The 13,213-nt window shown below is 43.7% G+C and overlaps 1 protein-coding gene across 1 annotated transcript in view; it reads left to right on the top strand.

Annotated features, from left to right (window-relative positions):
- The window catches only part of ATP8B4 (ATPase phospholipid transporting 8B4 (putative)), a 3,731,093-nt gene extending 3,718,092 nt beyond the window's left edge, over positions 1–13,001 (top strand). Inside the window, exon 27 of the mRNA XM_085644229.1 lies at positions 12,609–13,001. Coding sequence (XP_085500355.1) covers positions 12,609–12,818 — 210 coding nt within the window. The 3' untranslated portion in view covers positions 12,819–13,001. The remainder of the gene's footprint in view (positions 1–12,608) is intronic.
- The last annotated feature ends 212 nt before the right edge of the window (positions 13,002–13,213 follow it).

Raw genomic sequence — 13,213 nt, 5'->3', positions numbered from 1 at the left:
CAACAGACCCATTGTCACACCCATACAACTACTCACATCCCCACTCACACACTCTCACAAACACTTACATACCCATTCACTAATCCCTACAAGCACTCAGAGGATCGCTCAGTCACCCATACAGTGACTCCCAGTCACTCACTCTCCAATACAACCCCTCATACACCAATACAGCCATGCACACACCCACTCAGTTAACCAAACACCCACTCAAACAACCAATCACTCATCCATACAGCCACTTGCATATCTACTAACTCACCAATACAACCACACACACAGCCACTCACTCACCCATACAGCTACTCACACAGACATTTAAGCACTGATACAGCTACTTACACCTCTGCTTATTCACTCATACAGCCACTCACACACCCATTCACACAGCCATACAGCCACTAACACACCCACTCACACACTGTTACAGACAGTCACCCAACCACTCACATAACATAAGTTAGAAATGATAGCACTCAGTAATACAGAAAGAATAGAAATTTAACTTATGCAGTAGCTATATATCTTTAAGTCTGAGAAACCTTTATGAAGTACTTACAAACAATCACTGGCGAGTGCGTCTTCACTTCAGGGCAACATGGGAAAAAGATAGATATGTATTTTTCAAATGAAAAACAAAAGGTTACAGGGATGTTATAGTTAGGCTCACATTTCACTCATACAAAACCATTGAAATTCAACAGTTGTAGTTACCTCAGCTAACTATAATTTATGCCCCCTCAATGTGCCTCTTATGACCACACATCTTACATTACTCATGACATGGTCAGTGACAGCACCCAGCATCACTGATGACATCATCCCCAGAACCACTCGCACACCCACTCACACCCCATACAGTGTCTTATATACTCACACACACACCAACACCATCAATCATATGCCTATTCACAGATCCATACAATTTGTCACACACCCACTCACTTATCTATGCAATCATACATATACCCACTCACTGACCCATATAGCCACTTACACAACCCCTTACTTACTCAAACAGCTAATCATACAACCACTTACTCACCCACACAACAACTTACACAGCCGTACAATTACCCATACAGCTACTCCCACTCCCACTTAATAAATTATACAATCACTCAGTCACTCACTCATACTGCATCTTAGCAGTCCCAATTACATACCTATACAACTACTCACACATCCAATTACACACTCTCACAAACACTTAGATACCCATTCACTCATCCCTACAAGCACTCAGATGACCACTCACTCACCCATTCAGACACTCACGCAGATATTCACTCTCCAATACAACCACTCACACACCCACTCAGTCTCCAATACAGCCACTCACAACCCTACTCAGTTAATGCAAACACCTACTCACTTACCTATACAGCTACTCACACAGGCATTTATGCACCCATAAAGCTACTTAAACCTCCGCGTATTCACCCAAACAGCCACTCGCACATCCATTCACACAGCCATACAGCCACTAACATACCCACTCACACACTGTCACACAACCACAAAGATAACATATGTTAGAAATTGTATCACTCAGTAGTACAGAAATAATAGAAATTTAACTTATGTAGTAGCTTAGTATATATCTTTAAGTCTCACAAACGTTTATGATGTAATTACAATCTCTGGATAATGTCATCAGTGGTGTCATTTGCAATGTCATCAGTGATGTCACTAACCATGTCATGAGTGATGTAATATGTGAGGTCATAAGCAGTGTATTGTGGGGGTGTAAGTTTAAGTTAGCTCAGGTAACGATAACTGCTGAATTTCTATGGTTTTGTACAAGTGAAATGTGAGCCTAACTATAGCTTCCCTGTAACCTTTGGTTTTTTCACTGAACTTTTAAGTTTTTTTTAATTCTGTATCCTAACTATAACATCCCTTTAACCTTTGCTTGAATAGTTTTTAATGTTATTTCCTAGCTATAACTACTCTTTAGCCTTTGCTTTTTTAAGTGAATTTCTGAGTTTTAAAAAAATTTCATTTCCAAATTGTAACCTGGAACCTTGAGAGTGTGTGTGTGAGTGAGTGCATGAGTGCCCCAGTGGGTGTGTAAGTGTATGTGTGAGTGTCTCAGTGGGTCTCGGAGTGGCTGCATAAGTCTCTCACTGGATGTGTGAGTTGGTGTGTCAGTGTCTAAGTGGTCTGTGAGTGGGTACATGTGTCTCAGTAGGTGTGTGAGTATGTGAGTGGGTCTGTGAGAAGGTTTCAGAGTGGGTTTGCGAGTACCTCCATGAGTGTGTGAGTCAGTGAGTGATTAAGTGAGTGTTTGAGTGTCTGTGATTGGGTGTGGGTCTGTGAGTAGGTGCATGAGTCTCTAAGTAGATCTGTGAGTGAGTGGGTGCGTTAGTGTCTGACTGGGTCTGTCAGTGGGTGCATGAGTCACTGAATGGCTCTGTGAGTGGGTATGTAAGTTTCTGATTGAGTTTGTGAGTGGGTGTGTGAGCCTCTGACTGGGACTATGAGTGGGTACATGCTTCCCTGAGTAGGTCTGTGAGTGGCTTCATGAGGGTCTCAGTGGGTCTGAGAATGAGTGCATTAATCTCTAAGTGGGTATGTGAATGAGTCCAAATGGGTGCATGAGCCTTAGTGGGTATGTGTGTGGGTGCATGATTGTCTGAGTGTGTCTGTGAGTGGGTACATGAGTTTCTGAGTAGGTCTGTGACTGGGTGTGTGTCTCTGAGTGGGTGCATGAGGATCTGAGTGTGCCTGTAAGTGAGTGCATGAGTGCCTGCGGGGGTCTATGAGTGAGTTCATAAGTGTCTCGAGGAGCCTGTGAGTAGGTGCATGACTCTCTGAGTATCTGATTGAATCTGTGAGTGTGTAAGCCTTTGAGTAGGAGAGTGAGTGGATGTGTGAGTGTCTGAGTGGGTTTGTGAGTAGGTGTCTGAGTGGATCTGTGAGTTGGTACATGAGTGCCTAAACAGGTCAGTTAGTGCATGCATTAGTGTGCGAGTGAGTGTGAATGTATTTATGTATTTTTTATTTTCAGCAAGGTTTGCAGCTCTGCTGCAATGATACACAGGGACTGCACTGAGCAGTGTGATAGATCAGCAACTCCAACCATGTGAAAAAAACCTATTTGAGCCATTTTCTTACTCATAAGGGTTTCCTCACAGACCATTACAATGCACCCCTTGGGTCAGGGTACCCGAGCTCAGACTCCCTCTATACTTTCCAATCTTTATTTTCAAAATGGTGGCTGCAACTTTGTCCACAGGTTGCGGCCAGCAAATCACATGACTTCTCCTGGTACAAGGGTTCGCAAAACTTTACAGAGTATCTGTGTCCCTATATATACAAATTTGGATCTCAGAAACTACTGCATGGATTTTGACCAATTTACAAAAAAGTCGCTTTCTGGCCCAACAGTTACCTTTTTGCCAAATTAGGTGTAATTCCGTTTAGCAGTTTGGGCTGTAATCGTGTCTAAAGTGCCTATTGGAATTAACATGGAAAAGAAACCCCCTCCGCTTGACGGATCACCTAAAAAATTACCCTACACAATAAGACCCATCTTGACACTTTTTTGGGGAAAATATAGGGAAGATTATTCAAATGCCACCAAAGATATAGGCAAGTCAAAAAAACGCATATATATATATATATATAGCCCCTAACTGCTGCGTATCAACCTATCTTCAATACAGAAGCCGGTGCGTCCCGTGTCGGCTGACCGGAGGATAGCACCGAGAAGTCTGCGAAGGTAGGATCGAGCAGAATTGTTAGTGGGGAGTGTGCACGGTGTGTGTTTCGGACATTGTTCTAATTGACACCACCGTATTTTCAATCAGGCTTTTCACTGATTATCAAGCCACAACTACAGCCAAGATGTCCGCCGACGCATTGCGGTATCGTGAAGAGGCAGCCAGCTCTATGTTTCTGGACTCCCCGGCTGGGGAGTCACAAGCTGTCGTAAATCTCACAAATGTGTCAGGAAGCCCTAATATCAGGGAATTGTTTAAAAGATTGGAGAAATTAATGCGCTCAGAACAATCCAAGTGGTGGGAGCATAGATCGTTATCCCGCTACTTGGAGGTCGGAAGGGTACCGAGGGGATTACGCATTACCCTGGCACCGAGTTATGAAAATCCCTACCCGGCTATGCTTGCTGAGTGGGCGGAAACCAATCTTGAGTCATCCAGCAAATTAATGACGATTCTAATCAAATATGCGGAGAGTGATCGCGCTAAATTACAAGCGCAAATTGAACTTTTGGAGGTGGTGATTGGTAAAATGGAAAGTACGGATCAAGTGAAGAAATTCAGAGACGATATGATGGCACGTCTCAATAAGGACGAAGAAGTTATCAAAAGAAGAAAGGCATTCAAATTTGAAAGAGACCGGGTGGATTATTTGAATGGTCAAATATTCACTTACGCTCGCAAATACGATGCAGTGAAAGCACGAGCTAATGGACCAACACAAAGAAAATCGAGCGAGGCAGTAGCCTTGTCAACCTCAACTTCGGAATTGAGTTCGGCTGCAGAGAGTGACCCGGAGGGTGATAGTACCAGGACACAACAATTGGGGTTTACAAAACTGTCCCTAGCTCAGGAGGTCGACTGCCTGTGCCAAGACAGACGAGACACTCTGAGGCCACGAGTGTTACCTGGAGCAACAACCAAAAACTCAACCATAGGCGAAACCAGAGACGCAAATGCCGCAAATGGAAACAAAAATATGGGCAAAAAACCAACAAGGGAAAGATGGAACCGATTCCAGAATAGGAATCATAATCAAGTATAAACCCCAATTCAGTAATAAACCTTACTACTGTGCCTTTAACAACAGCGGAAATAACAGTCCTGGGATTAGGCCTATCATACTGTCCCCCTTGTAATTTCAACTATGCCGATACAAGAATGGACACGTTCAGATTCATACGGAAGTTGAAATTGAATAAATTCCATATATTACATCCTAACAGGAAGAATGTGTCATCAACATCAGGGAATCTGGATTGTCCTCCATTTTTAACAGCTGGTGATGTGGGTCTTTTTGAACAGCATGGGATCTACAAAATGAACAAGGAGGGCGAGTTACATCTGGTGATTTTTCCCAACAGAATACAAAAAGAGTATTTTCAACACCCTTCAAACCAAAATCCACCTTTCAACCGATCATGCTACGTGACAATTTGGATGTCCATCATGAACTTGTTGTTTGAAAAATTATACATTGCCACTAATAAAACCCGCTATGGTATGAATAAACAGAATCTTTGTTATCAGCAACTTACAAAGAAATTAGAAACAAATACCAATATAATTGTAAGACAGGCAGACAAGGCGGGCAATGTGGTCCTATGGCCACGTCAGCTTTACATGGAGGAAGCTGAATTACAACTCTCTGATACAGCATGTTACAAAAAGAGTAATATCCACATTGTTAAATCGGCATGGGATGATCATTATCGGAAACTTCTTGCCTGGAAAAGTGGGGGCTTGATAACGAATGAAGAGTATCGTTTTCTAAAGAAGGAGCACCCAGTCATCCCCACATTTTATTTGATACCTAAAGTGCATAAAAACATTGCCAAACCATCTGGTAGGCCCATAATGTCGGCCATCAACAGCGCTATGGAGAACACTTCCAAATATGTTGACTTTTTCTTCAAGAGTGGGTTAGGGGACTAACCTCTTATGTACAAGATACATCGGATTTCTTGCGTAAAGTCGAACATATAACTTGGGAGGCAGACATGTTACTAATGACTTTGGACGTGACATCCCTTTATACCTCAATAAGACATTGTGATGGCTTGAAGGCAGTGGCACATTTTTTAAATTTGCGACCAATGAGCTGTGTGTCTCATAACAAAATGTTATTACAAATGGTAACTGCATGTCTTGAGCAGAATTTTTTCCTTTTCAATAACCAGGTCTAACATCAAGTTAGGGGCGTCGCCATGGGGGCCTGCTTCTCCCCCAGTTACTCATGTCTTCATATGGGACTGTGGGAGGAGCAGGTCCTAATGGGCGAGTTTAAGGATACTATGGTGGAACATGTTGTCATTTATTTAAGATTTATAGATGATTTGATTTTTATTTGGAAAGGCTCGGAACAGAGTGCACAGGCATTTGTGGACAAACTCAACAGTAATTGCTTGAATTTGCATTTTACATCGGCAATAAGTAAGAATTCTGCATACTTTTTGGATGTGGAGTTATATGTTGACAACAGTAAATTGGTTACAAAACTTTACAGAAAGCCCACTGCACGGAATACAATCCTTCATGCCTCTAGTCACCATCCGCAACACTTAATACGCAGCATCCCGTATGGCGAGATGCTGCGCATAAGACGTGTTTGTAGTTTAGATGCGGATTGCATTCAGGCACAAGAGGCTAGTAAACATCGCTTTTTGACAAGGGGCTATTCACATAAGATCATAGACAGCGCAATCAGGAAAACAAGAGGTTTACCTAGATGTGAGATTTTGGTCCCAAAAATTAAGCAAACTCCTTCAAGTGAGACTACTTCTAATGCCCAATCCAGGATTATTCTAACCTATAGCAGGCAACATCAGGAGCTTAGGAAAATCTACTATCGTAACTGGAACTTGGTGCAAGGGGATCCCATTATTGGCGGCCTAGTGGCAAATAAACCAGCTCTAACATTCAGAAAATCAGCATCGATGAGCAACAGGTTAGTCAGTAATTGCCCTGAAATAGCCACTCCAACAACATGGATGGCACAAATCAAGGGTTTTAAGAAGTGTTTTACTTGTAAGACTTGCAAATTTGGACATAACAAGACTCATTACATTAGTCCTTTTAAATCTGAACCCGTCCTGATTAAGAAAAGGATGACTTGTAAAATAGAATTTGCTGTATATGTGCTGGAGTGTCCATGTGGGCTAAAGTATGTGGGGAGCACCAGGTTACCGGCCCACAAGAGGATACTCCAGCACATTAGAGCAATCACAGGGAGGAATCAGGCATATCCCGTCGCTAGGCATTTTGAGCTGTTTCATGATAGTAACCCTAATTTTCTCCACTATTACATAATAGACACGGTCTCACCAATGAAACGGGGGGGTAATCGTGAAGGCAAATTACGCCTCTTGGAGACACGTTATATTTTGGAGCTCAATACTAAAAATCCTGCTGGATTGAATGCTAGCGAAGACTTTTTTACCTGTTTATAGTCTCTTTTATACTCTTCTTAATGTGGGTCCATACTATGACATATTTGTGATATATGACAGTTTTTTTTAATATGCAGTGATAAAGATGGGATAAATGAGATCTGAGGAAATCAAATAAGAATCATCAATAGACAGTAATGTTGAATATCAATATAAATCCCATATATCTTTTATACTGTTTTTAATGGGGAAACTTTCTGGTATTATTTTAAGAAAGGAATATTTCCTTTCCACAATTTTTGCACTATTTGCACAAACTTTTCAAGGGGTTATGTTTTAAGATTTAGGAATGGGGTGAATGGCTCAAAACAATGGCCCACTTGGGCTTTATCTTACAGTCGATAAAGAAAATGAGTGATTAACACATTGTCTGTGAAAGTGTTGGCAACATATTTACTTAGAATTTACTGAAATGTATGCGAACAAATTTAGGGAGTTCTACTTAGATACCTAAATAATTTATTGATGTCGCAATACGTCTATATTTGTTATTACAAAATAGGAATAACATAATTGACAAGCACAGAAAAATCTTTTTTTCATATATTCAAGTTTTTATATATTTATATATTTTTTATATGTATTTATATTTATATATTATATATTTATGCATTGACAGATTTTTCTATGACATAATGTGTATATGACGATATGTTTTCAGTATTTCTTCTATGTTTATGTAGTTACCATAACACCTAAAGGCCATTTCCTGTTTGTTTCTTTAAATACCACTTCCTCCATTAGCAATGTGTCATGTGATCAAGACCCGAGTGGGGGTCGAAACGCGTTATGACGGACTGGCTGGGCAACTAAATAAAGCACTTTGATTGGCACAATTCTTCTGGGTCCGCTCTTCGTCTCTATGTCTGAGGAAGGCACTGGCAGTGGCAATTTGCATTTATATATATATATATATATATATATATATATATATATATATATATATATATATATATATATATATATATATATAGCTATATATCTATATCTATGTATGGAATAGGTTCCCTGGGGCCAAAATCAGCGCGGGAGGGGGACCCCAAATGAGAAAAAAAAGCCAGTAACTTGCCGAAGGCCCCACCCCCTTTCTCCACCAATCTGCAAACACGCCTCCTGGTGCACTGCTGGTTGGAGGATGAAGTCCTGTTGGCTGCTGAGGGTCTTTAGGAGCCAACAGGACCTCCTGTTACCTCCAGTAAGCCCCACATAGTGCGATCACTGAGAGGTCGTCCGAGGCCATTCCCCCTTTCTCCACCACTCTGCTGGTGGGGGGGTGAGATCCCATTGCTTCCTGAGGGCCTCAGGACTAAAGTGGACTTTATCCCAAAAGCAGCAGTGTACCAGGAGGTGAGTTTACAGAGCGGTGGAGAATGGGGACATGGATTCTGATGACCTCTCAGCAATCCAGCTGTGTGGGTCTTACTGGAGGTAACAGGAGGGCTAGTTGGCCCCCAAGGACCCTCAAGAGCCAAGGGGACTTCATCACACAACTAGTAGTGTGCCAGGAGGCGTGTTTGCAGAGTGGTGGCGAAAGGGGGCGTGGGCTCCAATGGCCTCCTAGCAATCCCGCTTTGTGGGACTTACTGGGGGTAACAGGAGTAGCTGGCCCTGAAAGGCGTCCTGGGGCGGGCACCCCGGGACATTGCTGGAGCCGGCCCTGGGAGGTGGCGGAACCCAGGGCCATTTACAGATCGAGGAGGGGGACAACCCTCGCATTTGGAAAATAGCCCCAGGGAGTTGGTAGTCCCCAGGGCAGCAGGGAGCCCTTGACCCTTCTGCATTTTAGTATACTAGTCCTGGAGAGGTGGCGGTCCCCACGGCTGCATGGGGGTGCTAGAACACCCCACGCATCTTATTTCAATATTGCCCCAGGGCTACAAGAGGCCATGTGTCTCCCCCGCATTTCACAAAATTAGCTCGAGAGGTGGAGGTTCCCAGGGCTGCATGGAGAGGCTGGAGCCCCCCATGTTTTACAATAAAATATAGCTCTGGGAAGGTGGTGGTCCCTGGTGCTGCATTTTAAATTGTCCCGGGTGGTACTGTGTCACCCGGGGGCCTAAAGTAAATGAAGCGTCTTGCCCTATTTCCTAATATATATTACCTACCGGCGGTCACTAGCAGGTAGTTATAGTTAGGACCTAGTTTCCATAGACAAATCGTTTTAGTTTTGTAAATGACATTTGCGCGGTGTGACGTACCTTCACTAAATAAAATAAAAATCGTGTACAACTCACTTAAGCGACTGTTTGGAAAGTTTTGGGGTAATCCGTCAAGCGGGGGCCGAGAAAACGGGGTCCCAAAACGTGTTTTCCCCATGCAATTTCCCATTGGGATTTCAGACGTGATACAGCCCGAAACGCTGAACGTAATTAGACAACATTTTGCAGAAAGCTAGCTCTTGGTCTAGAAAGAGCCCATTTTGTAACTTGGTGTAAATCTCTTCAGTAGTTTTGGAGGTATTTATAAAAGACACTTATAGCTATCTAGGGACGTGAATCCTCGACAGATCTGACAGATCTCTTGATTAGATCTGAATGGCTGCCAACACGCCATTCAGGAAGTGTTGGCAGCCATCTTAGGCCAAGTCCCTAGATTATTATTTTTTTTTAAACAGAAGCGTGCAAGGTAGGAATACCCTGACCCCCTAGGCCTGGTGGTAGAGTCCCAGAAGCACCCCGCCAGGGAGCAAATTCTTTTTTAATTTTAGTATGCTGCGAAATCACAGAGGGTGCGCAAATCCATAGCAAAAATAATTTAAAGTAACAAGTGCAGTCTCCTATGCTTGTTTTTTTAGTTGGCTCCCTGGGTGTATTATTAATATATATGGAGGAGAAAGGCACATGCATCCCCACCTCCTGGCCTGATTTTGGCCCCGGGTATCCCATACCCCAGGGCCTGGCCGATATGCAAAATGGTGAGTGGGTGTGGCTCTTTCCCTGCTCTGATTTCAGCCCAGGGACCCCATCTCCCAGGGCCAGGCTCCTGCTACGTCCCAGGGTACCCACCCCTAGAACATAGCGTGTTTGCTCTCACTTGGTGGGAGCAATTTAAAGCTCCTGCCAAACAAAAGCAAACACTGAGTCCACTTCCAGCAGGCTGGACCACTGAAAATGCTCCCACCTGCTGGGGGCGGAATTTTCATCTGTTTCCCTGCCCACTGTGAAGCGGACAGGAAAACAGATGAAGAAATTGCTCCTTCACGCAGGGAGCAGAATGCAGGAGCAATGCCATGTCCCGCTGGAGGCAGGAAGCTGGCTGGTACAGTAAAAGCACTGGAGCTTCCCCCACTGCCCCCAACAACCAGGTACTGGTTGCCGTTGGTGGGATCAGGGCACCCACTATTGACTGACCGAGCACCAGGGGATAGGGTCCCAGGGCCGAAATTGGCCAGAGGAGGGGGCTTTGTGCTCCCATTATGCAGGCCTCGACGGATGGGATACCCAGAGCCAATATTGACCCAGGGAGGGGGCTACATGCTCGCCTCCCAATTTAAAAAGGGACCGAGCCCCAGGGGATTGGGTCTCTGTGGCCAAATTGGGCTGAGGAGAGGGCCGCATACCCCCACCTCATTTTGATAGCCAGGCCCGGGGAGATGGGGTTTCCCAGGGCTGAAATTGGCCTTGGAAGGGGAGCTGCGTGCCCCCCTCCCATTTAAAATATAGCTGGGCACCGGAACCAAAATCAACCCGGGGAGACAGGCAGCGTGCCCATCCCCATTTACTATGTATGGATGGGTCATGGGGTCCCTGAGGCCGCAATCAGCCCGGGGAGGGGGGCTGCGTGTCCACCTTCTGGGTTGCCTGCATGTGGGGGTTGGCCAAAGGCCAGGCCCTGCTGCTGACCCCCGCGTCACACAGCAAGGGCTGTACATGGTGCGGGTTGGTTGACTGTAGAACGTGACCACAGGCCAGGCCCTTGGGCCAGCCCCCCACCATGCACATTCAAAGTCCTTGTGCAGCGGGGATTGGATTAAGTATGGTAATTAAGTATTACTTAACGTTAAAAAATGTAGAAATTCACAGAAAAAACAAAAGGTTACAGGGAAGTTATAGTTAGGAAATATAATTTTAAAAACCTTTAGATATTCACTAAAAAACAAAGGTTACAAGGACATTATAGTTAAGTTCATATTTTACACACATTAAACCATAGAAAATCAGCAATTATAGCTATACTTATCTGAAGAAACGATAACTCCTGCCCTAAGGTAAATTATAGGTCGCGCCCTTGCCATGCACTGCTAATTACCCCACATATTACATTAGTCCTGGCATCTTCTATGATCATTAATAATATCACTGTAACATTTTTCAATAAAATTATTGATGAGAAAAGTGCGGATGGTGGGCCGTGAGTCATAGTTACCTTAGGACATGAGTTATAGTTTCTTCAGGTAAGTACAACTGCTGAATTTCTATAGTTTTGTGCGCGTTGAATCTGAGTCTAACTATACCGTCCTTGTAACCTTTGTTTTTTTTAGTGACTATATTAAGGGTGGGCGTAGTGGGGCTCCGTGAAGCAGCACGTAGTGTGCCCAAATCTACGCACACTACGCGCTTCGCGTAGCCCCACTACGCACCACCCGCCTCCCGCCCGCCCTCCTTTTAAAAGATAACATTAATTTATAATAAAGAAAATTAAAAGGCACTTACCTGAAGCGCGGCGTCTCCGGGGCTCCCTCTTCCTGGTTTCCAACTTTTCTGACAAATGCGCATTTGTCAGAAAAGTTGGAAACCAGGAAGAGGTAGCCCCGGAGACGCCGCGCTTCAGGTAAGTGCCTTTTAATTTTCTTTATTATAAATTAATGTTATCTTTTAAAAGGAGGGCGGGTGGTGGGCGGCAGGCAGCTACGCTTCGCCCTGGCGTGTGCGTAGGCGCTGCCTGCTTCGCCTACTTCGAAAACTGCGAAGCAGGCAGCGCTACGTACACTACGTGGGCGAAGCGTAGTTGTCAGCCCAGGGTTAGAATATATAAAAAGGGTTTTCACCTACCTAATATATAGTTACATTTTTCATGTAAAGGCATGCGTGGTAAAGACATCTGTGTGGTGAAGACTTGCAAGGCAAAGTCCATAGGTGAAAAGGCATTGCGTGGTAAAGGAGGCGTGGTAAATGATGCATTGTAAAAACTGTATCCCTGTTCCCGTTAATGTTTGATTTGTAGAGTGAGGTAGTAAGGTTATAAAGTTGTGACCTCTACTCACATTTCGGACCCCTTTTTGTAAACTCCATTATAATACAGCCCTCAAAAAATATGCTGCACAAACGTTTTGTAATTACCCTGCCTGTTATTTAAGTGGGAAGAACTCTTATTTTCAAGTGGCTGCTGAACTGTTATTGTGCCCACCATCAAATAAATGTGAATAGCTGACCGACGAGAATGTGATTGTATGGATGAATGTACTTAATATTAATGTGAACATTTTATTTTTAAGGTGCGGTATTTGCAGATTACTCGGTCGAAGCAGACCCCATTGAAGATCCACATACGGCGAGTACATAGAAACAGTTCCAAAAGATCCTCTTATGCCTTTGCACATCAAGAGGGCTTCGGAGAGCTTATTACCTCTGGAAAGAACATGCGGTCTGATAATGTGCGCAAGAAAACAGAGAGTATCAGCAGAGAGAGAACTGTAAAACTTTGAGTTACGAGGTTTTGGCTAAGATCACTCGCCATTTTAAACTGCGGTCATCATCACTTTGTACTGTGTTTAGAATCTTTTGAGAACTCAGTGAAACCAGTGCTGAGGAAGGCTACTCCGTCACATAACTCAGTGTTCTCAAGAAGCAAGGGACTGAAATCAAATGCATATATTTTTATACACATTCAACGGAAACTCTAAAACTCTTTCTTGGCAGATTGTGCGAAAGGGCATTTAGATGTAAGACAGCTTTGTATATTTGGTACTATTATAGCTAGGATAGTAGTAGAATTTGAATAGGTGATAATTGCCCCAAACACCTCGGAGTAATGTGCATCAAAAAATAGCTTGTGTTTTACATAGATTGAATCATTGGTTGTATTTCAACTCAGAACTCC

This window comes from Triturus cristatus, chromosome 3_1 (genome assembly GCF_964204655.1).
Source record: "Triturus cristatus chromosome 3_1, aTriCri1.1, whole genome shotgun sequence".
Lineage (NCBI taxonomy): Eukaryota > Metazoa > Chordata > Amphibia > Caudata > Salamandridae > Triturus > Triturus cristatus.
The sequence above is the reverse complement of the archived record's forward strand: the minus strand, read 5'-3'. Positions and strand labels throughout refer to the sequence as shown.